This window comes from Neolamprologus brichardi, chromosome 7, assembly GCF_056152115.1.
Source record: "Neolamprologus brichardi isolate AB-2024 chromosome 7, ASM5615211v1, whole genome shotgun sequence".
NCBI lineage: Eukaryota > Metazoa > Chordata > Actinopteri > Cichliformes > Cichlidae > Neolamprologus > Neolamprologus brichardi.
The window spans coordinates 25,362,044-25,389,217 of NC_142110.1; the positions used below are offsets into that span (position 1 = coordinate 25,362,044).

The 27,174-nt window shown below is 40.5% G+C and overlaps 1 protein-coding gene across 1 annotated transcript in view; it reads left to right on the forward strand.

Moving 5' to 3' along the window:
* Positions 1-27,174, forward strand: part of LOC102800225 (NT-3 growth factor receptor-like) — an 81,397-nt gene that overhangs the window by 16,812 nt on the left and 37,411 nt on the right. The window contains exons 3-5 of the mRNA XM_006782279.3: positions 6,532-6,603; positions 12,548-12,619; positions 24,822-24,976. Coding sequence (XP_006782342.1) covers positions 6,532-6,603; positions 12,548-12,619; positions 24,822-24,976 — 299 coding nt within the window. The remainder of the gene's footprint in view (positions 1-6,531; positions 6,604-12,547; positions 12,620-24,821; positions 24,977-27,174) is intronic.

A 27,174-nucleotide genomic window follows, 5' to 3' on the forward strand; every position in this document is an offset into this window, starting at 1 on the left:
TGCCTTTGTCATTTATTTCAAATCTAGGTAAGAGAGGTCGTCGAGGAAAACAGCATTTAACAGTGCATGAATAGGTTGGTTTGCTTTCACCCCAATTGCTGGTGACTTACTTAAACCAGCTTTTCTTTGTTTTTTACTTTTACTATTGTCAAAGCTATTGGGACTTTATTTCACTGATTTCATTCAATTAGATATTTAATTGTAATTAGATTTATTTCCATAAATACAGGTAGACTAATGACATAAACATTCTTTCGCTATCATGGTTTTAGAATTTCCATAGGAAAACTAACTTAAAGTAACCTGCATAGCTTTATAGTTATTTTTCTTCCAACAATAGGTAATAGATGTGTTTCCTCCACGTGGAATTGTTCTGTTGGTATCAGAAATAGCTAAAGTTTTTCAAAATAAATGAAAGCAAAATCCTTAATTTTTAAAATAGAAAGGAAAACAACAAGGAGCTACATATTAAAAAAAGAGTGAGAGTGTCGCGATGTGACATGCTGAAAGTCCACAAGCTCCACAAGTTATTGTATTACAGGGTGTAGTCATTGGTTAAATTCAATTGAGTAATTACATCTGATAGGCAGTTGAGTACAAAATAGGGTAATGTGAAGTGAGAATTTTTCAGATTAGAGATTTTTACTTTTCCACAGAGTGCTTGTCCTAGGTCCAGCCATGGGCTGTCTAGCGAGCTTGATTTGATGCATTTTGAAGCATATAAGCAATCTATTGGATAAGAAATAATAATAAGAATTTGGTAGTTTTAAACCACCATTGTGTTTTGGCTTTTGTAGAGTTTTCAAACTTGAGATGTTTGAGTCCAGTGTCTTAAACCAGGCAGTAAATGGTTTGTTAGGGATCAGTGAGAACAAGTAGTTTATTTTAGGCAGAACCATCATTTTAATTGTGACGACTGATCATTGATTGCTATAGGTAAAGTTTTCCAAAACGTGAGATTATCTTCTACCATTTCTACTAGAGGGATATGGTTCAATCATACCGAGAGAAATTTATACCTAAATACCTAATGTTACCAGACTGTAGTGTAGTGATGGAAGTCTTCTGAAATTTACAGTTCAGAGGCAGAACTGTTGATTTACTCCAGTTAATGGAGTAGTCTGATATGGATGAGAACTTATCTATGAGTGTGATTGTCTTCAGAAGAGAGGTTTGTGAGTTCCCAAGAAACAGTAATGCATCATCAGCATACAGGCTTATCTTGTGGTCTGTATCTATTTATATCTACATTTTGTCGGATTGCTGCTGCTAGTAGTGTCGTGGAATTTTGTAAATAAAGTCTGCAACATGGAAAGAGCTGTGATCAAGCTATTTATTACTGCGCAGGCGAGCCAACATACATCAAACATCACAGTTCACAGTCATGCCAGCTCTGCCCTTGGGATGTCTCAGCTCCTCTTTCATACCCCTCCATACACAACTCTCTGCATCTTTTTAGTTACAACAGGTTTCTGTCCCACGGACTGTTGCTGGGCAGAGAGCAACTCCCATCTTGGGAGTTTCGTCCTTCCACAATATCGTTAGGCCTAGCTAAGCAGTTCTTTGCGAGGTCATACTGACACACACTTGCTTCATCTTAAGCAGGCAAAGGTTTATACACAAATCATACAGTAAGATTCTAAACATATAACTCTAAATGTGAGGATAAACTAGAATTTTTCCATAACAGTAGTTTGATGAAAATGACTAAAACTGAGGTTGAAAGCAGACAGCGCTGTCTGGTGTCCCTCTTTAGATTGAAGCTTTGGGAAGTAAGGTCACGTGCATTTGGAGAACTGCTTAGTGTTTTGATCCAATATATGAAGAATGAACCAAATCCAAATTTTTGTAGAACTGTTGACATCCTGTGAGAGAGCAAATTAACATTTTGCGCTCAAAGTTGATGTGTTAAGAACAGGAAAAATGGGCAAGCATGAGGATTTGAGTGATTTTGACTCACTGCACTGCGACGCTGCAGCAGTGTCGGTTCTGACAGAGGGTCCAGGGAGTTCATCCTCATACCTAATGGCAGTCAGGGTGCCATCGCCTAGCCTGTAGAGGTCTGTGTGTCCCTCCATGGATATGTCTTCCCAGACCGTTGCTGACCCACCACCAAACCGGTCATGCTGAACAATGTTACAGGCAGCATAATGTTAACCGCAGCTTCTCGAGACCCTTTCACATCTGTCACATGTGCTCAGGGTGAACCTGTTCTCATCTGTGAAAAGCACAGGGTGCCAGTAGTGGACCCGCCAATTCTGGTACTCTATGGCAAATGCCAGTCAGGCTCGACGGTTGTCTTATTGTTTCTCCTCTAGTGCACCTTTAATTTAATTTATACCAAAGAAGCTGAAACCAATCAACACCCCCCTCTGCCAATTAACTTACCAGATCAACATCCCAGAAGTTTGACTGACTTGATGCTGTACTAGGATAAAAAGTGATCATTTTATATCTTTGAGCTTATATAAGATGACAGTCCCCTGAAGCAGTACATATCGGCTTCAATTTTGCATAGTGGGAGGAAGTGGAGCCAGGTCGTCCATCTTTTGTACAGTCATTTTGCTTCACTGTTGGTGATCCTGAGGCCACCAAACCAAAAACCCTTTGTCACTTGGCCACACCTAAAATGTGGCTTTACTGTGCCTTAAAACAAACAACAGAGCAGCTTTTCACTGGCCTCCACATTGAATTTTTCTTCACTTTGTTAAATCATTACGATTTACTAGCAATAGGTTACTATAGTTACAGTTTTTTAAAGATTCATTTTTGGCCTTAAATTTTCATTTATTTTTTGGCAGGACAATAGTGCAGACAGGAAAGGATGGACAGGGAGCAAGTGAAATGATCCGCAGGGAATGTCCTGGCATGGGGACTCAGATCTGCAGTAGCTGTTCAGCATTTGGGTCGGCTGCTCAACCCACTGGGGTATACTGGTATTCAAATCATACTTGTTTTTTAATGAACCATAAAACTTCCAAACAAGAGACACAGCTGCTCTGTTCTTTCTGTGCATCTCTGACCAGTTGATTTTTTTCTTTTATCATCCTCCATTTCTTTCTTTTCTCTTCTTGTTATGCTAAACATTTGTTGTCTCCACAACAAGATGCAAGTTATAGATGAGATTTGTTTCATCCCAGCTGCCATACCTTCTGTATGCTTCTGAGTTCAAAATGACATACTGCTGTCTAAAATCAGTGTGTATCTTAACATGTATTAAGAGTTTGGTTAAGGATTAAGAGGCACTTCTAGGGAAATATTAGAAAGGCTCACTATCGTTTGGACTTTCCTCCTCAGAACCGTGGAAAAAAGAATCTTTCCATTGAACTTTTGTTGTGATTTCCTTTCTCTTTGGATCTAATAGAGGCCACACAAACACATGAGAAATCAATGGAAAGCCCAGGTTGTACTCTTTTTAGTACATCAAGACTTAGTAGGGTAGCTCAAATAAGTCAAACGATAGAGAACGAAAACAAATGTCCATCACAGAGGACATCAATGAATAGGCTGCTTCTCCAGAGGCTATTACTCTACAACCATTTCCATTAATGTTTCTCATAGAAAACACTAAATAGCCTCTATTATAGCTTTATTTCACAGACATACATAATACTGTGCTGATATATAATTTCCTATTAAATGATTTTCAGCATGTTCTTGGTGAGCAAATTGTTGTAAATCTGTTTAGTTTATTATTTAGTGGCTTCTAACACTGTGGAATAGCAAAGACCTCCAAAAACCCCCAAAATCAGTTACTTTCGATCACTTTTGTATCTTGATGAAATCTTTGCCTTAGAAAGTCAAACTGTGATTTCAAAAAGTGCATCTTCACTGACATTCTGTCACTCATTAGCTGATGTGCTTTCATGTTATCCAAAGCTCATCATAATTGTGTGCTCTGATTGACATTACAGTTTTGTCTGAATGCTTAAATCCTAACTGTGATTCTTATAGCACAATTTCTAAAACTATTAATACTTATCGCAAAACCACTCACTGAGTTTGCAAAACTAAAAGCACAAACACTGCTTTGCACTCAGTTTGCCATTTTGTAACACACACTTTGCAAACTTGTAGCTACAATCCACTGCACAGCACTCTTTTTGCACAACTGTAAACACAACTCACTGCTTTACACTCAATTTCCAAATGATCAACACACTCCTAGCAAAACTATACACATTTACGGCCATTATTTACACTATTTTGCCAACTGTCTGGCACACTGTCACATGTGAAAACTTTTTTAGATAATTAGTTCACTTTGCAATCAGCCCAAGCACTATAATACAGGTAAGCTCTGTGTGTGGAGTACAATGGAGGGAGCAGGAAGAGTGAGAAGTGGAGGAGGCCGAGGAAGAGGACGTGGAGGTGAAGAAGTAGGATGAAGAGGACGACAAGGACAAGGAGGAGCAAGAGGAGGACGAGGAGGGGGGAGAGGAAGGGTAAGAAGAGTAAGAAATAGAATTGCTAATGACATTAGAGCTACAATAGTGGACCATGTAATCAACCGTGGAATGACCCTGAGGGAAGCTGGCCAACGGGTTCAGCCTAACTCGAGCCGCTACACTGTAGCAGGCATCATAAGGACATTTTGAAATGAGAATCGGTTAGTACAGTCACTTTGCACTAAGATATGTAGCACTGCCATATGCCAATGAGAAACACAACAATACCATAGATGTAAAGATACTGAAATTGTTACTTTACAGAATTGCTAGACGACCAGATGCTGGGGCAGAGGAAGCATGTTCGCTGCAGACCAAGAAACCCATGTAATAATAATAATAATAATAATAATAATAATAATAATACATTTTATTTGAAAGCGCCTTTCAAAACACTCAAGGTCGCTGTACTTAGTAGAAATGTGGACTGAAGCTGACTTTACTCCTACACAGCACCCATGCTATCTTGCATAGATAGAGCGCTTTAGGTTGAAGTTGTAAAATGTTGCTTTTGTTGTTTCTTTCTTTGGCTTTTTTCTGACAAACGCAAATAATCGTCAATATCGCCATGTTGACGATTATTTGCAATCGTCAACATGGCGATTGCAAATAATCCTATACTTGGAAATAAACACTTGTGTTTGTTTTGATGTGTGTGAATAAACACCAGTACTTGAAGTTTGGATCCGTCTATGTTTACGGATCTATGACAAAAGTATGAGCTCAAACTGACATAGCCTACCTTGTGCACAGAGAAAGCAAAAGCCAGATGTGTTTTTTATTCATACCATCAGTGTGTAGTTGGTGCATTGTGTGCTTATTAATATGATGGCTTGTGTTAACTGTTGGATACGAAAATACCATTTTTACAAAGGTGTGGAGAGTTAAGCAAGGGTTATTCGCTTTTACAAGAAAACTACAATGTTTTGCTGATTGGGTGAAGAGTTTTCTTATTTGTGTGTAGAGTTTTGCAAAACTAGCCAATAGTTACAAAAAATGTGCTCAAGCCATCAGAAAAAACTGTAAATTCTGGACAACCTGTATGAATGCTTCCCATGCCACTCATTCAGCTGACTTGAGTTTCCTTTTTATCTCATCATTAAATATCAGATCATGGATTTTTAGAACCAGCAACAACACCTTTCTTAATTTTGGCCTCACTTTTCTTGAGACCAAACTTATTTCTTTAAATGTTGTAAATAACATTTGTTACAGTACAGGTGAAAGAGTCTGAGTAGCAAAATGTGCTAGTTGTTGGCCAGTGTAATTGACCTTTAAAAATAGTCAGATTTACTGCTGCCTCAATGGTTGGGCAGTGCTGCTTATTAACTCACACAGCCTACTTTTCCCCCCAGATTTAAAGTGGACCAGAATTGGCTGAAATCTTTTGCTACAGGTATATATATTACAGGTATATGCTAAATGTTGATTGTTGTACAGCTCTCTTCATACCCTTTCACATGACATATATATAAGTTAAGCAGAGAGCAAATATACAGATGTACTACGGGCAAAAATGTCAAAGGAGCTTGCAAAGAAAAGCGTCTGGACTTCTTTAAGTTGCTTGAAGACGTTCTAAGGTCAAATGGTGGAGAGTCCCAGATTTAAACCTAGTGGGAGTGTCCCCCCAAAGAGGGACAAAAAGACCCCCTGATGATCCTCTAATTGCCTGAGCCAAGGTGTGAAAATGGGTGTGGGTCCCAGTCAGCCAGAGTTTTGGGTGAGCTCATTGTGAAACCTGGCCCCACCTTATCATGCGAATTCCTGAGGTCAGATGGCCTAGGATGTGAGTGGAAAATGGAAAAGAATCCATTCATTGGAGCTGTTTCAAGCAAGAAACTCACTGTCAGAAATGGGATAATAAGTTATAATAATAATATACTTTCACTAATTTTCACATTTGTTGTGTAGTTGACCTGATTTTGATCCAACTATAAATCGGCTCGAGTTGCTAAGTTGTTATCTGCTCATTCGTTCATTCATTTGTAACTGTCTGTTTGTCAGAGTAACAGAGCTGAAAGTTATTCAAAGTGCTTTCTCTCTTCTTTGTGTGTGTGTGTGTGTGTGTGTGTGTGTGTGGTAGAACCATTATGAGGAGCAACCTACATACGATCCAGGCTCGCGTTTTCTCCAAGAACCCACACCTGCGCTATATGTGAGTATACACACACACACACACAAACTTGATTGCTAACACTGATACTGAAACACTTACCGTTTTTGGGCACATACACACCCTTTGTCCTGTCCATGCTGTACCCTGCACATATCGACTGTCTCCTTAACACAGTAACACAGGACACTTTTGAATTGGACTGACAGAGTGTATTAATGGAAATAAACATTGTGTCCCTTTAAAGTTTTTTTAGTGTTTACAAGCAGGGAACTCTATTAAAACTGAAGCACAATTAGTGGTTTGGTGAGCAGAACTTGTGAGAAGAGACAGAACTTAGACTGACACATGAAACAAGCACACACTCAGTATTGTGTCACAGACAGAGTGAATGACTGACCGCAACAACACCTGTCATTTCACATCTGTCACTTCTGAAAATAGCACATACTAATCACCAGTGCTTGTGTTTAGTATTGTACTCAGATAAGATTTCACTACAGTCACTACAGATATGCATTACTGTAATATATGCAGTCATCCATGGATCCATGAGTATAGGGAGTGTTGCACTGATTCCACTACCCATAAATTTCCCATCAGATGTAGATCACATGTAGATACATTAATATTACAGCTGTCCTTATTTATGTCTCAGGAGCTTGAAAAGAAAGCAACTGGACTTTTTTAAGTTTTGTGAAGATGTTTCACCTCTCATCCAAGAGGCTGCTTCAGTTCTAAAATCAGATGGTTTAAGGAGTGGCTGTTTGGTTTCGCCAAGGAATTGCATGCTGTGTGGACAAATGTTTGTGCATGTCGGAGGCATTTTCCATCTTTGTGGTGATCAGTGTTAAGGTCATTACTCAAAAAAATAATCTATTGCACATTACTCGTTACAGTACTTATTACTCTCCAAAGAAAGTAATTTATTACATATTACATTACTTTCTTGTTGCTTCGTAAAATGACCTGAGACATATTTACTATTTTATAATATAAACCTACAGACTATAGTCTCACATACCAACACAAATCCTTATACTATGAAGACACATACTCTTTCTCTTAGTATTTACGCATGAACACAAAGCTGACAGCCACAGCGATTCTACTTTAGAAACATGAACAGTTAGAAAGACAGACTGTTTAACACCTTGTTATTTGTTAAAGTTCAGGGTCAGACTGCTGGGCTGAGGTCAGCATTCACATATTAGTCTTATATGATCAGTTGTAGTGATTTTGACACTGTGGTAGTGTGTGCAGTACTGTGAGTGAAATAATTTTTTTTTCTAATTTCATGTAATTTTTATGCTCTAAATTATTTTAAAGCAGGAAATGCTGCCAGTAAGATCTGTGATTACTGGTTTGTATAGAGAAAGGCTGACAGGAATAAGGAGGGTTTTATAAAATGAGACCTGGATTTTTATCATCACTTTCTTTCTATTTTTACATCTATTGTGAATCACTGGGTACAGCAAAATACATCCAAAGATCACATTTAGGCTCTTTAATGCTGTTTGTCAAACAGCATTAAAGACTCATCAGAAATTACATAAAAAAATATGTATTTTATATTTCTTGCATGCTTTTACTCTCCCAATCCTGAGTGGAATACTGATGAGGTATTGGATCTCAGCAGCTATGAATAATAAACACTCTTACATCACCAGCTAAAAGAAGAGGAGAGGAACAAATAGAACCAAATCAAAGAATTTGTGACCACAGAAGAGAAAAACAGAGTTTATTGTTTGTGAGCAGTGGGCATTTTGGTTTGTTGTAGCAGGAAATGGACAAGTTGATGACACTTAAAACTGAATCCCATTTAAGAAGTCTAATTGTCATGTGCACTTCATTTACTCAGAATCTGAAATGAAAAGTTTTGCTGCACCTAGAACTTTGCTGGAGAAGATAGAGAATTATATTTCTTTTCTATATTGGGTGATTACAATTAGCTAAAAGCTACAGTTGTCAGATAAATGTACTGGGAATATTCAAGCGCAGTCCTCAACAGCAGGTTTGCAGTAAATACACTACCAGTCAAAGGTTTTAGAGCATCCCAAGTTTTCCAGCATTTTGTTGCAATTCAAGTCCAATGAATAGCTTGAAATTGTACAAATGTAAGTGGTGAACTGCCAGAGATTGGAAAAAAAAGAAAAAAGCTAAGGTTACCTAAAACTGAAAAATAATCTACATTTCAGAATTATACAAAAAGGCTTTTTTCAACGAACACAAAATGGGTCAACAATGTAAAGCTGTTCTGCAGCTATGAAGGTTTATCAAGTCTTGAAAGCTGGTGCTACTAATTCCTACAGGTGTTCCAACTTTTCAGGATTACTTACCACCCCCTCTGTCTGCATAAGGGTTTATGTTGGAACACACTGTGGTAGCATACCCTCATTAGTATCAATTGAACATTATTGTACTGCAGAACAATAGTTCTCTGTGTTGCTACAAAAATGGCAAGAAAAAGGCAATTAACAATGAAAGAGAGACAGACCATCATAACACTTATAAATGCAGGTCTTTCCTACAGAGAAATTGCAAAGAAAGTCAAGGTGTCATTGAGTCCAGTTTCCTTCACCATCAAAAGTAACTCAGAAACTGAATCAGAGGGTGAGTTTTTGAGAGTTAACAGCTTGCGTGATAGGTGGCTCAAAGCACAACAGCTTCAAGCACAGCTTAATAGAGGTCGTATTAAGCAAGTTTCATTGTCAACTGTCAAGAGAAGACTTTGAGCTGCAGGTTTGACAGGATGAGTTGCAGCAAGAAAGCCATTGCTAAGATGTCAGAATAAGACAAAGAGGCTGTTCTGGGCCATGAAACACCATCATTGGACTACTCAAGTCTTTGGTTCATCACGCAGGATCTTTGTACACCGTAGAGTAAGCGAAAGGATGGTTCCACAGTGTGTGGCATCAACTGTCCAACATGGAGGAGGAAGTGTGACGTTCTGGAGCTGTTTTGCTGGATCCAGGGTCGTTGACTTGTACAGAGTGAGAGCAGGGCTCGCAAAATCGCTAGCCCGACGTATAAAATATTATACTTTAATGTATAATATTGTAACGGAAACAAAACAGGAAACAAAAAATCAATCAAAAAATTGTTCTCTTTTTTATTCGGGCTACTTAAATTTATTTTGGGCTACCAAAAACTGAAGAGTCCCTGCCCGAAGGGCTACCAGGGATTTTGAAATTTTGCGAGCCCTGGAGAGGATCCCTGAACCAAAACAGCTACCACAGCATTCTGCAGTGCCATGCAATATCCTCTGATATGCACCTAACTGATCAGGGGTCATCCTACAGCAAGATGATGACCCAAAACATAAGTCCAAGCTATGCCAGAACTACCTTATGAAAAAAAAAGAACAAGACAGTCAGTTGAAAACATGGAGTGGTCAGCACAGTCTCCAGACTTAAACCCCATCAAACTGGTTTGGGATGAACTGGACAGAAGAGTGAAAGCAAAGCAACCTACAAGTGCCACACAATTATGGGGATTTCTGCAAAAGATATGGGAAGACATTTCTTAAGAATATTTGTTATTATTAATAGTTTTATTAATGTTAATATTGAATATTTATTTCTATTGTAGAAAGAATGCCACGGGTGTGTGCAGCTGTTAAATCTGCCAAAGGTGGTTTAGAATACATTTGGGTCTATAAATTTATTCCACAATTTCTCTTTTTAGCTCAAATTGCTTAATTGTACTATGCTTTCATTTCAGAGTGTAATGAAATGTTAAACTGTATAAATTTCAATTAAAAACTGGAAAAATTGGGGTGTTCTAAAACTTTTGACCAGTAGTGTGCATTCAGTGGGCTACATATTCTTCATCACTGCTTGTGATGTGAGTGGTAGTCTCTTTTTCAAACCGCCAGCTTCTCTTTTCTACTAATTTTTCTTCCTCTCCTTCAATTTTTTGTTCGTCTTTCTGTTTTTTTCCTTCTCTGCGTTTTCTTCCACCCTCTAATTTCTCAGCTGAAAAGGACAAAGCACTATCAGCTGCTTTAATCCTATCACTATACAAAAGTTCAGATGAAAGCAAGAACATGCTGCAGAACATCTGATTTAAGTGTGTGTGTGTGTGTGTGTGTGCGTGTGTGTGTGTGTTGTTGTTGTTGTTTTCACAGTTTTCTTATGGAAGCAGATAAATCAGATTCAAACCACTGCAGGGTGATTATTTAAATACCTGTGCTGTGTTCTATCAAAGGAGGTCAGGACAAGTAATCAATTAGTCCATTGACCATAAGCTCACTAGTATTTGTTTTCAACTGAGTTCAATTTTATTTATATAGCAGCGAGTCATAACAACAGTTGCTTCAAGGCACTTTATATTTTAAGGTTAAGACACTACAATAATACAAAGAAAACAGACAGAACCCCAAAAGTCATATACCCCCCTTTGAGCAAGTGCTTTGGTGACAGAGGGAAGGAAAAACTACATTTTAATAAGAAAAAACCTCCTGTAGAACCAGGGTTGGGGAGGGACAGCCAGAAGCAGAAAATTAGAGGTCATCTGTGTCTTTATGTCTTCAAGACATTCCTGCAGTTTAACTAATTGGTGTGTGTTATCTGGCTTCATGGATAGATAAAGCTATGTGTCATCTGCACAGCAGTGAAAATGTTATAACTTTTAATGATACTGCGTAAGGGAAGCATGTATAATGTAAATAGAACTAGTCCTAGCACAGAACCCTGTGGAACTCCATAATTATCCTTGGTTTGTTCACGTAAATGGAGAGTCCTCTTCACACACTCAGCCATAAGAAGATAAGAAGCCATAAGAAGACAGCCAGCAAGGAGAACATGCAGCTGTGGTAAACTCTAAATGCTGACTGTAACTCTTTGAATAAACTGCTCTTTTGTAGATGATCAGTTAATTTAAAAAGCCTTTGCTTTTTAAAAAAGTGGTGTAATTATTGCAACCTTAAAAGCATGTGATACAGATCTCTATAAAGATTGATCATATTTCAGATTAAAGAATGAATTAATGGTAGGATCTGGAGTCAAGTAGATATGTTAATGGTTTGGAGGAAGTAATTGAAGTGATTGAAAAATCACTGAGGAAAGACAATACAAGTAAATAGCAGCAGTTCTTTATTTTAAAAGTGGTTGTACCTAATGATATATCTGAGGAATGGCTGGTTATTTTCTCTATAATGGTTAAAATTTTAATTGTGAAGAAATTTGTGAAGTCCTTACTATTTCAAGTTAAAGGAATAAACAGCTAAACAGAGCTCTGATTACTTGTCAGCCTCTTTGCAGCACTGAAGAGAAACCTGGGCTTACTCCTCTAGTTGTGAGGGAGTGCTATGGGCTCAAATTGTGGTCATAAATATTTTGTACTTGTAAATCAGTTTTGTACTTGTAAATCAGGATTTATATGTGTAAAAAGAATTTGTGTGTGCGTAAAAAAGATTTGTGTGTGGACATAGCCAAAAAATGCGCGTGAAACGCTGCACTCAGGTTTCAACTTAAGTACGGATTTTGACCCTATTTTTCTTCCTTTCAGTTGATTGGTCAATGTCATGTCAATCACAAATTTAACTATTAAATTAACGAATCACAGAACAGATGGGTTTGGCTGTCGGAGGGGCGCTTTTTTGAACTGCAGGTCCTTGAAGGGTAATACAGTTTGAGGCTGGAGGATCTTTATATAAATATCCCATAAGGCTCAAACAAGCTACGTCCTTAAATTTTTGGTAGCTGTTGAAAGGGTACAGTTGTGGTATACCAGTGGTCAGAAACACCATTACTGTTCACATCTGCTCAAACAACTTTCATTAAGTGGGAAAATGAACCAGAGTCGATTTAAACTGACTAAACACCCTATGTGGAATTCTGCTCTTTTATGAATTTCACTTTTCCCTCGTGTTTTGCACTCATTACAAAACATCATGTAGAAAACCTAACATCCATGAGCTTTTATTGTCACGTTGAAGTGAGGTTTCTGACACTCTCTGTTACTTTCTCGTTCTCTTTCTTAGAAACCTGTCCAAGAACCCCATGTTGACCACATTGTCCTGGCAGATCTTTGAACATCTGCCGCTTTTGGAACTGTAAGTAGACCCATGTCTTTTTCTTAGTTCATTGCTGCTGACACACAGTAGACCTGAATACATCTGCAAGGAAATGGGTTGATGTCTTTTTCAACCGAGTTAATATGATCAGTGAATTGTGCTATGTCCTGAAATGGCACCTCAGTGGCATCTTTTCTACTCTGGACTCAAAGCACTTTAAACAACACACTTCATTCACCCATTTACAAACATTCATACAAGCAATTTTATCTACACCTAAGTGCTTTCTAGCTAACATTCATGCATTCAAACATTGCCCAAGGATATTTGGCATGCAGAATGGAGACTGGAGCAGCTAGGGATCAAACTACCAACCTTAAAGGGAACATGAAATGCTCCACACATACAGGCTAATATACACCCTTAAGCTCTGCTCTCAAAAATGAACAGTGTCTGTGGTTGGTTGGTTGTGGCTAATAGACTTACATTAGTTTGTTCGCTAACTAGTGACATAATCGATAACTCAAAGTAAGAATTCTTCCTTTTAACTTGCTATCCAAACATTCAATAAAACCATCAGCATAATAAACAAAGTGGAGACGATCATGTTCGTTATAGCTGCATTTTCCATTTCATGCCATAACCTGATGATAAATTTAGAGGTTTTCTTTTTGTTTGTTTGTTTTTTGTTAAATGGCCTGCTGAACTCTGAACATTGTAATGCTGGAATAAAAACTACTTCTTGAGTAGTTGCTGGATGAAGGACAGAATGCTATATAACCTCGAGATTATGATCTTTATTAACTGATAAAAATGTGCTTGAGTTTCTGTATAATCAGTTTTCATTAGTAATGTACTTTGTTGTATTGCAGTCTTTAGGATAACCATAATTTTTACTTCAGGTTAGCTGGGATAACTGATGGATGGAGGAAATTTTTCTGCAGTCATAGAAATGCTGAACATAGAGAAGGAAATGAGTTACACTGCAGATTAATAAAGGAAAATAAGAGCAATTTAAGTTTTTATATGATAGTCAGATTTACTTAATGAGGCAAATTGTTGTGATGTCCCAATCACAGGGTGATATACTAACAATGCACTATAATTTACTGTGTATACAAAGATGCAGGGAGGTCTTGGATGAGTTTGAATCTCAGTGACATTGTTTAGTTATTAGTTTATTCATAAGGGGTACACAGATGGTGGTACACAGAGACCCAGTTGCTTTGCTCTGCTCGGCACAGTTCTTTGCTTGGTTTTTCACTCATAAACCCAGAATTTCACTGAGATGAACTGCTGAAGAGTGGCATATCTTGTTGTGTGAAAGATTTTTCTGCGAACGTTCAACAAAAATAAATCCCAAAGGAAAATCTATGTGGGACATGAGTTCCATGGATTACCTTATTGTGCTGCTGTAGGAGGCGGTGGAGAGAAAGAAAGTAGAAGTGAGGTTCCTGAGCTTGAAGACAAACCAGGCTAAAGAAGGTTCTCCACAGACCAGCACTGTGTAGTATTTACATCACCCATGCCAGATTCTTCAGCAGTATGTTCACAGCTGTCGTTGATGTGGCTATGTACATTCCACCAAATTACAATAACAAGACGTACTACACATTGTGTGTGTGTGTCGAACAACAGTTGCTTCAAAGACAACAAGCTGGAAAGGTGAAAACATGAGTGATAGAAATAGTAAAAACACAATTACTGCCCTGTTTTATGTAAAGAACTAGGTGAATACTGTCACAACTGATAATTCTCTCCAATGGTTACCAAACAACAAGCAATGCATGGCCATAGATGTCAACTTGCTGTTTGAAAGAATGCAAAACATTCATCATGTCAGGAAATGCTAAACTCTGGTTCTGCCAAGAAACACCATTACTGTCTATTCGAGGGCGAATAGAAAACCAAAACAATTAACAAGCACTTGGCAAAAGTGGGAAGGAAAAAATTCCCCGTCAGATTTAAAAAAAAAACCTCTGGCAGAAGGTGCAGACATCTGATGCAAAAGACGCACTCTGGAAGAGAGACAGAAATTAATAATAACTAAGAGTAGAAAGAGGCAAGTAAAGAAGAAGCGCCCAGTGCATTATGAGAAAACCCAAGAAGCCTGGGAGGATTCAGAGTCACCTGATCCAGTCCTACCTATATGGTTTAGCAAAAATTAAACCTAATCTTAAAAGTTGAGAATGTGTCTCCCTCCCACGTCTAAACTGGGAGCTGGATCCACAAAAGAACAGCCTGAAAACTGAAGGGCAAAATATTTCCGAGCATTTTGAATACAAATTTTTCAAGTGATTTCAAGTGAAGGAGCTTCAAGAAAAACCTGATAATAATGAATTACAGTAGCCCAGCCTAGAAGTAATAAATGCATGAACTAGTTTTCCCCACAGCTGTCAGACTCCTGAACTCTGCCTCCTGACATCTGACCCATGTTAACACATGGACTGGACATACACACACCCACAACCACCTACACACACAATGGACAACTGTACCCTCATACACACAATAATTGTTATGTGATGGCTGCGTGCAGACAGGAGAAGGACCCAAAGTGCAGACTCCGGAGACAGAAAGTAACTCAAAACAGTTTTAATTTTAAACTCAAATGTAACATAACTGAAAATAACAAAATAGACTTACACCAGAGGACTGAGAAAAAACACACAGCTAAATAAACGGTAGATCGCGACAATGACAAACTGAAACACAGGGCTTAAATACATAGAGGGAGCAATCAGGGAATGGACAACAGGAGGGAAACACAGCTGGGGCAAATCAGAACTGACGAGACAAGGAAGCGTAAACTGAACACACTGAGATGAGACAGAAACCTTCAAAGTAAAACAGGAAACACAAAACACAGACTGAACAAAAGACACAGACTCACATGCAGGCACTACAACAGAGGGAACAGAGATGTGGGACCAGGGCAGACACAGACTGGACACGGGGATACAGCAGACAGGGGAGACAGCAACCAAGGATTACACAGAGACAAACCATAAGACATGACTCACGAAAACCCAAAGACTAGAAATTATAAATAATATAATAAACTCAAAAGCCCTGGGTCAACGACCCAGGCATCCTAACAATAATAACATAGACTGAACCACCACTCACAACCACTAGCACTTTATATAGCCTCTGTAGAAATTATCCACATATCTCACTTATCTTAACTGCACTACTGTATAGTTCTGTGTAAATAATCATTCTGTACAATATGATAATTTTTAATTCTACAACTGTTTATAACCTGCATAGTTCACATTTCTGTATAACTGTATATCTCAGATTTCTGTATAGTTTTTTTTAATTTCATATTCTGTATAGTTTTTCATATTTATATCCTGTTCATAGCCTGTACATAGCTTGTACTCACTACAGCCTGTACATACTTATAGTTATAGCATATTCATAACATACTTCATACCGTGTACATTATAACATACCATAATAGACCCATTTCTGTAATATACTCACATATCTATATTATTGCTAATATATATTCTAATATATCTATATTATGGCAAAAGCACTTCTGGATGGATGCAAACTGCATTTCGTTGCCTTGTACCTGTGCAATGACAATAAAGTTGAATTCTAATTCTAATTTGTATTTTTCAGCATCCTTTTGAAACATGATATTTCTAATTTTAGAGATATTACGCAAATAGAAGAAAGTAGTCCTACAAATTTCTTTAATATGTGCATTGAAGGACATATCCTGGTCAAAAAGTATTCCATGATTACTCACAGAGTTACTGGGCCAAGGTAATGCCATCCGGAGTAAGTATCTGGTTTCTAATAAAGTTGGGTTTCATCTGTAGAGCAATGAAAATATATCCTATGCCAGGGGTGTCGAACTCCAGGCCTCGAGGGTCGGTGTCCTGCAGGTTTTAGATATCCCGCTGGGTCAACACACCTGAATCAAATGACGAGTTCATTACCAGGCCTCTCAAGAACTTTAAGATATGTTGAGGAGGCAATGTAACCATTTAAATTGGCTGTGTAGGATCAAGAACACATCTAAAACCTGCAGGACACGGGCCCTCAAGGCCTGGAGTTCGACACCTGTGTCCTTTTTTTTTTTTTTTTTTTTTTTTTTTTTTCCTGCCTGTCCCATTTGGTTCTTTAGCCGTCAGAATTGTTGTCTGAAGACCAACAAGGATACCCAATGGATTTATTTTGCCAAATGGATCATCATGGCATTGCCGTATTGGTCCATTTGATCGACCTTTGTTTTTATTATTTATTTATTTTCAGTTGTTACAGACGGGACAGACATGAGTGAGGGATAGGAAAGGGAGAAAGAAAGAGGAAGGAAAAGAAAAACAAAAGGGGAGAGGGACAGTGAGAAAGGGGGGAAGAAAAAATATCTCCGGGATCACCTGTTGAGAGAAAAAGAATAGAAAACAAGCAAAAAAACAAAACAAAGCAACATACTATACACAACACCATCGCATTAATCTAGCTAAGTGTAAACAGCAGTAAGTACTAAATATTGAATGTTGTTGTGCAGCACGCAGGACAGACAGCGCACAATGTGCTTTGAAGTAGCAGCCAAGAAAGGTGTGATTTAAGTCTACGAACAGTGAACACCCATGTGCACACCTGTGTGGATCGGCGCGCTTGTATTCAAATGGTTTCCCCATGTAATGATCTGCTAGAGGATGTAGAGAGCCATAGCCCCGTCCCCCCAGGGCATGAAGCAGGCATGGAGGAGATCCAGGCCCCAGACATCCAGAGGCCCCAGAGTGCAAGAGCCCAAGGAGGACCACCGGAGGGGCATCCGTGCCACCTTCATGGGAAGGGCTGAGGATCCCCAGACGAGGGGTCACCCAGTAGCCACCGGGCAGAAGCTAGAGGGGGCTGCACCGGCGTGCCCGCCGGCTCTGCCGGCAGCCAGCTGTGCCGGCAGCCAGCTGTGCCGGCAGCCAGCTGTGCCAGAGTGAACCGAGCCGCAGGCACAGAGGCCGGAGGCCCGAGGGCCCCCCGCGCCCCGGAAGAGGCCTGACCGAGCAGCAGGCGCCAGGCCCCGCCAAGTAGCCACTGGGAGTGAGCTGGTACATACCCGAGCGCCCAGCCCCGGACACCAAGAACCAACAATGCACCGACCCCTGAGGGCATCAGTCACTGGCAGGGAGTGTGGTGAGGGGAGATAGGCCTCCACACTTTGGAGGGCCTTGGAGTTCCCAGAGAGGTGGAGTCTAAGACCCGACCTGACATATAGACACGGACAAACAGGCACACACAGACACAGACATGCATTCCCACCCTCATGCACACATATACAAACACTCAGCACTCACCCAACGTAGGAATAAACGTAAATGGACATGTACACACAATCACACTCCCCAAACATACTCTATACCCCGGGTCCAGGTATCCACCCCCAGAGATGGAAACGGCACCCAGACCCAAGAGATGTTACCCTTCCCTCCGGGGTGGAGGCAAGCAGACCGCCCCAGGCTCCGCAGCAGCAGGGAGGCCAATCGGACAGCCAGCATCTCTTCCCAGCCCCCCCGCCCCGATGGCTAGCAGAGAACGGGGGTGTGTTAAGACCCCATACCTCCCTCCTCCCGCTCAAGTGTAGTGTTGCTGCGTGTTGCTCTAAAGTGTATTTAAAACAAGGGAGAGCATGGTGCTGCTGCCAGAGAGCAGCAGGTGTTAGCACGGCCCCTCCCGAGAACCCTCAATGTCTACATGGATTTAAAATTGAGAGGTGGGCACCGGCGCCAGAGGTAGGTTTGAATACACAGACCGTCTACTGGACGCAGTTAACGTGCCCACCCTCAAGGCCCTATATATATATATATATATGTGTGTGTGTTATGAGAGTGTAAGTAATGTGGATGTCTAAGTTGTGAGATAAAATTGAGGCACAGGTGGCCAGAAGAGGACAGAGGGGGGGGAATGTCTCCCCTGCACCCTGGTGACACACCCGCACCCCAAAGCCCTACCTGTGTGGGTGGGTGTGGTGGAGCGGGAAGAGGGAGGCAGCCGGGGATGGGGAGGAAAAGAAGGGAGGGGAGGGTGTCCCTCCCTAGGGCCAGCTCCCCCGCTGACCCCAATATGCACCCCCGTCCCCTGGTATCCACCAAGGCAAGGGAGCCCAGGCCCATCCAGACCGGGGCCTACGGCAGCAGCACCGCCAAGCCCCACAGGACCCGGGGCAGCCCACCCCACCCCACCGCAGAGGAAACTGTACCCACCCCAACATTCAATCATCTCCCAGACTACACAAGACACAGACACCCAGGTTAAGTTTATTCTCCACCTCTCCTATGTCTCTCCCCCACCTGCAGAGTGGACTCCTGCAAAGATGGAACAACCTCCCTGCCGGTTCAAGAGCCCCCCGGTTAGGCCGATGCACAAGAGGCCCCCTGCGCCAGGGCTGAGCCCCCGTGCACCCACCCGCCCACAACCTCGGCGACACACCGACGAGGACCGAAGCCCCCAAGGCCCAGCCAGAGCCCCAGCACGGAGGCGAAGCACCCCCGAACCCCAAACCCCCACGCCCGCCCCGGATCCACTCAGGGGCAGCCAGGCCACCAGGCCAGTAACCTACGTCCGCCAGCACAGACCATCCTCCAGCCCCGCTGCACGCGGCCACGAGGAGAACAACCTCTGAGAGCGACCAGAGCCACTAACCAGGTTATGAACACAACCCCCGGGTTAAGCCCTCCAGGGATAACGTCTCTAGGGGTCCTCCAGGTGCCCTAAGCCCATCCCAACCTCCACATCAACCACAATAGCCAAGGCGGGACCAAACCACGACCCCCCACCCCCGCTAGGTGATGGAGCCGATCAAAGGAGCCCAGAGGGATTGATCTAATGTGGTGGCAGAGGCTATATCGGGACTAATGTGATCTATTAGATAGTTTCTATATTGGCTAGAATTAAGATTATTTTTATTTTTCCAGTTCATGAGGACCGTTTTCTTGGCGATGCATAGGGCAATAAAAACCATGTGGACTGTATTAATTTCTGTAGTGACATCATCCAAATTTCCCAACAAGCATACTAAAGGGGAGGTTGGAATTTTACATTTCAGACACTTTGATAAGTCCTCACATATCTCGTGCCAAAACTTCTGCACTGGTGGACAGAACCAAAGAGCGTGGATGTAACTGTCTGGTGTATTGCCTTGACAGTGTGAGCAGTTGTTGGCGGATGTAAAGCCCATCTTAAACATTCGATGACCTGTATAGTGCACTCTATGCAGTATTTTGTATTGTATTAATTGCAGATTGGGATTTTTAGTCAATTTAAAGGTTTTTAAGCAAATCTGAGACCAGACGTTTTGGTCCAAGCTGACTGATAAATCTGCTTCCCACTTTGCAATAGGAAGGGATATTGATTCATCTATTTTAGAAAGTGTTCTGTATATTTTAGATAATAGTTTGGGGGATTTAAGAGTAAGAAATTGAACCACACTTGGTGGTGTTTGTAATTCAACTTGACTGAGGTTAAATTTCTTTTTTACTATGGATTTAATTTGTTGATATTCTAAAAATCTTTTCTTGTTGATCCCATATTGTGTAACTAGTCTGTCAAATGGAATAAATTCTGTTCCCTCTAATATATGTTCTAAGTATTTAATTCCTTTACAACTCCATTCTGGGAAATTAATCATATTTTTGTTTTGTAATATGTCAGGGTTATTCCAGATAGGTGTACGTTTGCATGGGATTAATGAAGACTCCGTTATTTTTAGAAACTCCCACCATGCTGTCAGAGAAAAGCTGATGTTGATGCTTTTAAAGCATTCATGTCTTTTGATGTTTGAGCTAATAAATGGTAGGTCTGAAATCTCTAGCTCATTGCATAGTGCCTGTTCAACATCTAGCCAGGGCTCATCTAAGAGGGTACATTTTAACCATTCTGAGATGAACTGAAGCCTGTTGGCTAAGAAGTATTGGTGAAAATTAGGCAGATCTAATCCTCCTCTATCCTTGGTTCTTTGTAGCGTTTTTAAGCTGATGCGCGGGGGTTTATCTTTCCAAAGGAATTTAGAAATATGTGAATCCAGAGATCTGAACCAATCTTGTGATGGTTTGTTAGGGATCATTAAAAATAAGTAATTTATTTTTGGCAAGATCATCATTTTTATAGTGGCGACCCTTCCCATGAGTGATATGGGTAGAGATTTCCATCTAGTCAGATCGCCTTCTACTTTCTTTAGAAGTGGGATGTGGTTTAATTTAATTAAGTCTGAAAGCTTAGGAGAAACATTAATACCTAAATATTTAATATTTCCAGATTGTAGTGGGGCAGAAGATGAATTATGGAAGGAGCAGTTAATGGGAAGAACTGTAGATTTTGGCCAGTTAATTGAATAATCTGAAACTCTTGAAAACCAGTTTATTAGAGTAATTACCTCAGAGAGGTTGAATTGTGAGTTTTGCAGAAAAAGCAACACATCATCCGCATAGAGACTGATTTTATGTTCTACGTTATTACATTTTATGCCCTTAATTGTTGTAGCCTGTCTAAGTGCTGCTGCTAGAGGTTCGATAAAAATTGCAAAAAGTGAAGGGGAGAGTGGGCATCCCTGTCTGGTGCCCCTCAGGAGACAAAAGCTGGAGGATGTCTGGTCATTTGTTCTGATACGAGCTGTTGGGGAATTGTATAATATTCTTATCCAATTTATGAAAGAGTTTCCAAAACCAAATTTGTGTAAAGTTGCAAATAAAAATTTCCAGTTAACTCTGTCAAATGCTTTTTCTGCATCTAGAGATAATATTATGGTTTCAATGTTTTTATTGTATGAGTAGTCTATTAAATTAAGTAATCTACGAGTGTTTGTTGAGGAGTGCCGACCTTTTATGAAACCAGTTTGGTCAGGATGAATTAAGAGGGGGGTTATTTTCTCTAATCTCTTTGAGAGAGCTTTGCAGATTATTTTAAGGTCTACATTTATAAGGGATATTGGACGATAACTTGAGGGAAATAAAGGGTCTTTTCCTGGTTTTAGCAGGAGACTAATGTTAGCAGAATTCATATTTGGTGGTAGTCTGCCATTTTTCTTGATTTCCTGCAACATTCCATGGAATACTGGTGACAAAATTGTCCAGAATTCTTTGTAGAATTCTGCAGGAAAGCCGTCTGGACCTGGAGCTTTATTAATGGGCATACTTATCAGGGCTTCCTGGAGTTCACCTGGCGTCAGTGGCGAATCCAGTGCCATTGCTTGACTGTCTAGTAATTTTGGAAGAGTTACGTTGTCAAGAAACAAATCAATTTCATTTTTAGACGGGTTTATTTGTGGTGAATATAAAGTTTCATAGAAATCCCTAAAAATCTTGTTTATTCTTCCAGGGTCATATATTGTGTTCCCTGATAAATCTTTAGTAGCACATATAGTTGTTTTTTCTTTATTTATTTTTAACTGGTTTGCTAGAAATCGACCTGGTTTGTTACTGTGTTCAAAATTCTGCAAGCGAAGTCTTTGTACAAGGAATTGTGTTTTTCTATTAATAATTTCATTTAATTCTAGTTTTGTTTTGCATATTTTGTTCATTATTTCTTGATCTTGGTGGAACGCGTAGGCTTCTTCTAAGGATTTGATGGTTTTTTCTAATTCCTGAATATTTTTGTTTTCTTCTTTCTTTTTGTGTGATGAGAAAGAAATTATTTTACCTCTCATCACAGCTTTTCCTGCTTCCCATAGAACAGAAGCAGATGTTCCGGGAGTGTCATTAAAGTCTAAATATGAAGTCCATTCCTTTTTAAAATATTTAATAAAGTCTTCATCTTTAAGTAGTGATGTGTTAAATCTCCAGTTTTTACTTGGCGTAGTATTATTCTTGTGTATTAGTGTTAAAGATACAGGAGCATGATCGCTGACAGCTATAGGGTGAATCTCAGTGTCTGAAATGTCACTCAGCAGTGAGCTGCTGACCAAAAAATAATCCAGACGAGAGTAGGAGTGATGAACATGTGAGAAGAAAGTATATTCCTTACTGTTGGGGTGAAGGGAGCGCCATGCATCGCAAAGGCCATAGTCGCTCATATACTGTTTGATTATATTTGTGGATTGCCAATTGCGCTGAGTTCCTGTTGTGTTGAGCCTATCCATTTCTTCATTTAGTCCAAGGTTGAGGTCGCCTCCAAGAATGAGTGTGCAATCAAGGTGTTCAGAGAGTGCACTAAAAAATCCGTGGAAGAATGAGGGTTCATCAACATTTGGACCATATATACTTACAATACATAGTTTTTTGTTCAATATTGATAGTTTAATAATTAGAAATCTACCCTCTGGATCTATAACTGTATCGAGTACTGTAAAATTAACATTTTTATGTATTAAAATTGCTACTCCTCTTTGTCTAGAATTATAACAAGCTGCAAACACATTAGGAAACTCAGGTGTTTTAAGTTCGTTTAAACCTGTAACAGGTCTGTGAGTTTCTTGTAATAAAACAACATCTGCCTGTAGTTTTTTAAGCTGGTTAAATATCTTTAACCTCTTTCCTCTGGTGCCAGCCCCATTTACATTCCATGTGACAAACCTCAGCATGCCCATAATTGTGTGTGTATGTCTAATGATGTAAGCTGGGTGTTTCGTTTAGACGGGTGGAGAAAATGTGGAAACATCACTTGTTTGTAAATAGAAAGAGAAAAAAGTGTGGTGATAGGCTCCATAAGTCTGACTATGTGTGTGACTATTCACTAATATGAACAAGCGTGGCTTGCGTATGTGTCCTGTAAGTCTGTGCTTGCTGTGAGGCTGTTGTAAATGTGCTGCCGTTGAGCGTGTGTGTTTGCGTGATCGTGGTGCGAATATATGGAGAAATAGAAGGTGTTGTTTGTAGGTGAGTGGGGAAGTAGGTGATCACAGCAGTGAAAGACAAGAGAAAGAAAGAAACCACATAAACTGTGAGCGACAACACAAAAAAGAAAAGAAACGGAAACATTCCAATTAAAGTAATGACGGAGGGTGACGGTGTTATATCTGCTATGACATCATACTGATATTACTAGGTTAAACCCATGTTAAAGGAGAAAGTGTGAATGAATAAGAAAAGAGTGTAGCGGGTTCTTATCTGGAGTGCAGTCAATATAACCGCGGTGTGGTGCCGGGGTCGCGGTAGAGCTGTCCGTCCACGTAGAGCCGGTCCACGGCGATGACAGCGCGGGAGCCTTTCTGCATGAAGCTACGTCGGACTGGGAACAGGACCTTGCGTCGTTCCAGGATCTCTTTGGGGAACTGGTTGTTCACGCTGAAGTCCGTTCCTTTCAGTTCCCTGCCGCGACTCTTCACCTGTTCCTTTTGTTTGAATTGACCAAATTTGGCCACAATAGGACGTGGTCTCCCGGTCCGCGACCTCACGCCCCCCAAGCGATGCACTCTATCGAAAGCGACACCTGTGTCCTATGCCAATGAATGGAGGAAAGATTGGGTAACAAAAGGTTTTTAAATACCGTATTTTTCGGACCATAAGGCACACAGGATTATAAGGCGCATTAAGCAAAACAAAACAGTCAGATAAGTCAAACTTTACTCAGCTCATTCTTCTTGCTTCCTCCACTTCCATACCATTGATTCATTAATGTTGAATTGTCTGGCAGCTGCTCTATTCCCATGTATAGTATATTTTGACTAACCTCGTATTGTGGATGGATTATCTCAGTTGTTCTCCTGACTGAAGTTTAGTCCGTTTACAGCGTCCTGCCATGCGATTGCATTTGTCCCTAACCATCGGGAACCTTCACATTAACTTTCATCAAGTAGAAAAAAGTTGGCGTTCACTAGCGATCACGTAGCACATCATTATATACCAGCTAGCTGATTTGTGCTGATGTTGGTAAGATTCCAGTAAGGCTGTCTTTCTCTAAATTTATGCCAGAAGTTTCTAAAAATATCTTAAAGACAAGCTGACTCATTTATTTTAATATAATTACTTGGCTGACTCATTTCATCAGCCTGAAAATGCACAGTTCAAAGGAAATAGACCCAAATATACCCATTAATGTTCACTGTTACACCAGTCTTCGTTGCCATGGATTCCAGGACTTCCAGACTGGAGTGTGTTCGGCTTAGGCCCGCTGGGGAGCAAGTCACCTCATGGAACACTGCACTTCTTGGTTAGATGCTAGTTCTATAGAACCTTCTTAAAAAGTTTTGAAAATGACAAACGTTCTTGTTCCGCTGGCAGTGAGTCTAAAGGTGAGTATGAGATTTAGAGCATTGCTAATGCTGTCAGTGCTCTTCTCTTTTCAGGCATTTGGAGGATGTGGTGTTCACCTGCGGCTGTGAGATTCGCTGGCTGCAGCTATGGCAACAGAGAGGAGAGGCAGGTCTTAGCAGCCAGCAGTTATACTGTGCTGACAGCTACAGGAGAATATTGCTTCAAGATATGAACATCAGCAGTTGTGGTAAGCTTGTGTGGTTATATTTATACTCTAAATATACACATTTAACATGGTATTCTGACTGCTGATTCCATTTAATTGCAGCCAGTAAATCTCCAGTAGTTGATTCTGTTCATTTGGACGTAGCGTTTTGTGGGAGAAGTTTTGTCACTCATCCAAGTGACTTCTTCAGTCTCAGCTGACTGCAGGTTTCATCTTATAAACAGTACATTTGCATAATGACTGAAACTATCCCAGTGAACGAACAATGGGCTGGGAGGTCAGTTCCTTAATCTTAATTATACAAATTCTCATGACCATTGATCAACAACCACTGACCAAAACCCACTGATCAAAGCCCACTGATCAATGGGTATGAGTACCATTCACCAAGAGTTGGGGAATGGCTGCAATCACAGCATTGTAAGATGGCAAAAGATGTACCCGACCTCCTCGATTCAGAGATGGTCTTTCCCTTTTCACATAAATGGCCTCCTTGACTCCGCACTCAAACCAGCGTGATGTACATCCTCATCACTGAAAGAGTGTCCACTGGCCTGTAGGTGTAAGTAGACTGCAGAGTCCTGGCCTGACGAGGTAGCTCTTCTGTGTTGTGCCATCCGCTTCGCCAGAGGTTGTTTTGTTTCCCCGATGTATAAATCCTGGCAATCCTCCTGGCATTTAACAGCGTACACTATGTTACTCTGTTTGTGTCGGGGGACCCGATCCTTGGGGTGGACCAATTTTTGGCGCAGCGTGTTTTGGGGTTTAAAAGCCATAGATACAGGACGTTTAGAAAAAATGTATCTCAACTGCTCCGATACTCCTGACACGTACGGGATCACTACAGGTTTTTGCTTAGGCAGCGGTTGTCCTTTTCTCCTGGATCGGCTGGAGCTTTCTTTTGGCGCCTTCCCAGCTTTGACAAAAGTCCAGCTGGGATAACCACATTTACTCAGGGCCTCCTTGAGGTGCTGTTCTTCTGCTTCCCTGGCTGCTGTGTCTGTGGGGATGGTGTTCGCTCTGTGTTGTAGCGTCCTGATGACACCCAGTTTATGCTCCAGTGGATGATGGGAGTCAAACCTTAAATACTGATCCGTATGCGTAGGTTTACGGTACACATCAGCTTTTAGATGTCCCCCATTACTGATGGAAATCTCACAGTCTAAGAAGGCTAACCTGCCACTTTCCATATCCTCCCTGGTGAATTTGATGTGATATGAACAGAATCAACTATTGGAGATTTACTTACCTGGATGATTGAGCATGCATCAAGATGCAGCCAGTAAAATGATGGAACTTGGGTCAGAGCATTTGTCTTTCTTTCAGTAATGCTGGCCATACACTGTGCGATTTTTGGCCCATTTTGAGCCGATTTTTCAGTCGTGCGACCGTTTTTCAAAATCTTGTTGGCTGTCGTGAGGGTGTCACTGCAGCCTCTCACACTACGCACGCGCAAACACAGAAATGAAAGTGAAAAACGGAGCAGCACGGCAGTGCAGCTTGTGATCTGGACACAAGCGATGAAAGCACAACTTTGGCAAGCTCATCTCAGCCTTTTCGATGTGGCCTCACAAAATGATCACGACCACAACAACCGTGAAAATAATTGGATGGACATTGCTGCTCAATCACAGCTGCCTGATCAATGTTTTTTATTAGCAATTTAGCAAAGTTGATGGTGGTGTGTGTCTGTGTGAGTGAAAGACGGAGAGAAAGAGAGAGGGAGAGCAAGCGACAGATTTTCTGTTATAACCTTCATGTTATGGACGCACAGTGTGAGCACTCAGGCCGCATCAGAGCATCGAGCGGTATAGTGTGAGACCCTGCATCGTGACCTACGAACTTCTAACCCCTGCGAATCAATCGTACAGTTTGAGCAGGAGCTGAATAAAGCGACTGAAAAAATCGCAGTGTTTGCCCAGCTCAAGTCTGTCGATGCTACTGAGGTATCCATGTCAACCTCATAAAATCAGCAGAGAGAAAAACTGAGCACAGCACCTTTAAACGAAAATAGATAAAAGTCACTAGCTTGAGGATGATGATGATGATGGTGATGATTATTGTTGTTGTTTTTATTGTTATTAAAAGATGATGATGATAATAATAATAATAATAATAATAATAATAATAATAATAATAATAATAATAATAATAGAAATGTTGGCAGAAATGTTTTTACACACACACACAAACATACACCATATATACTAGAAATGCCA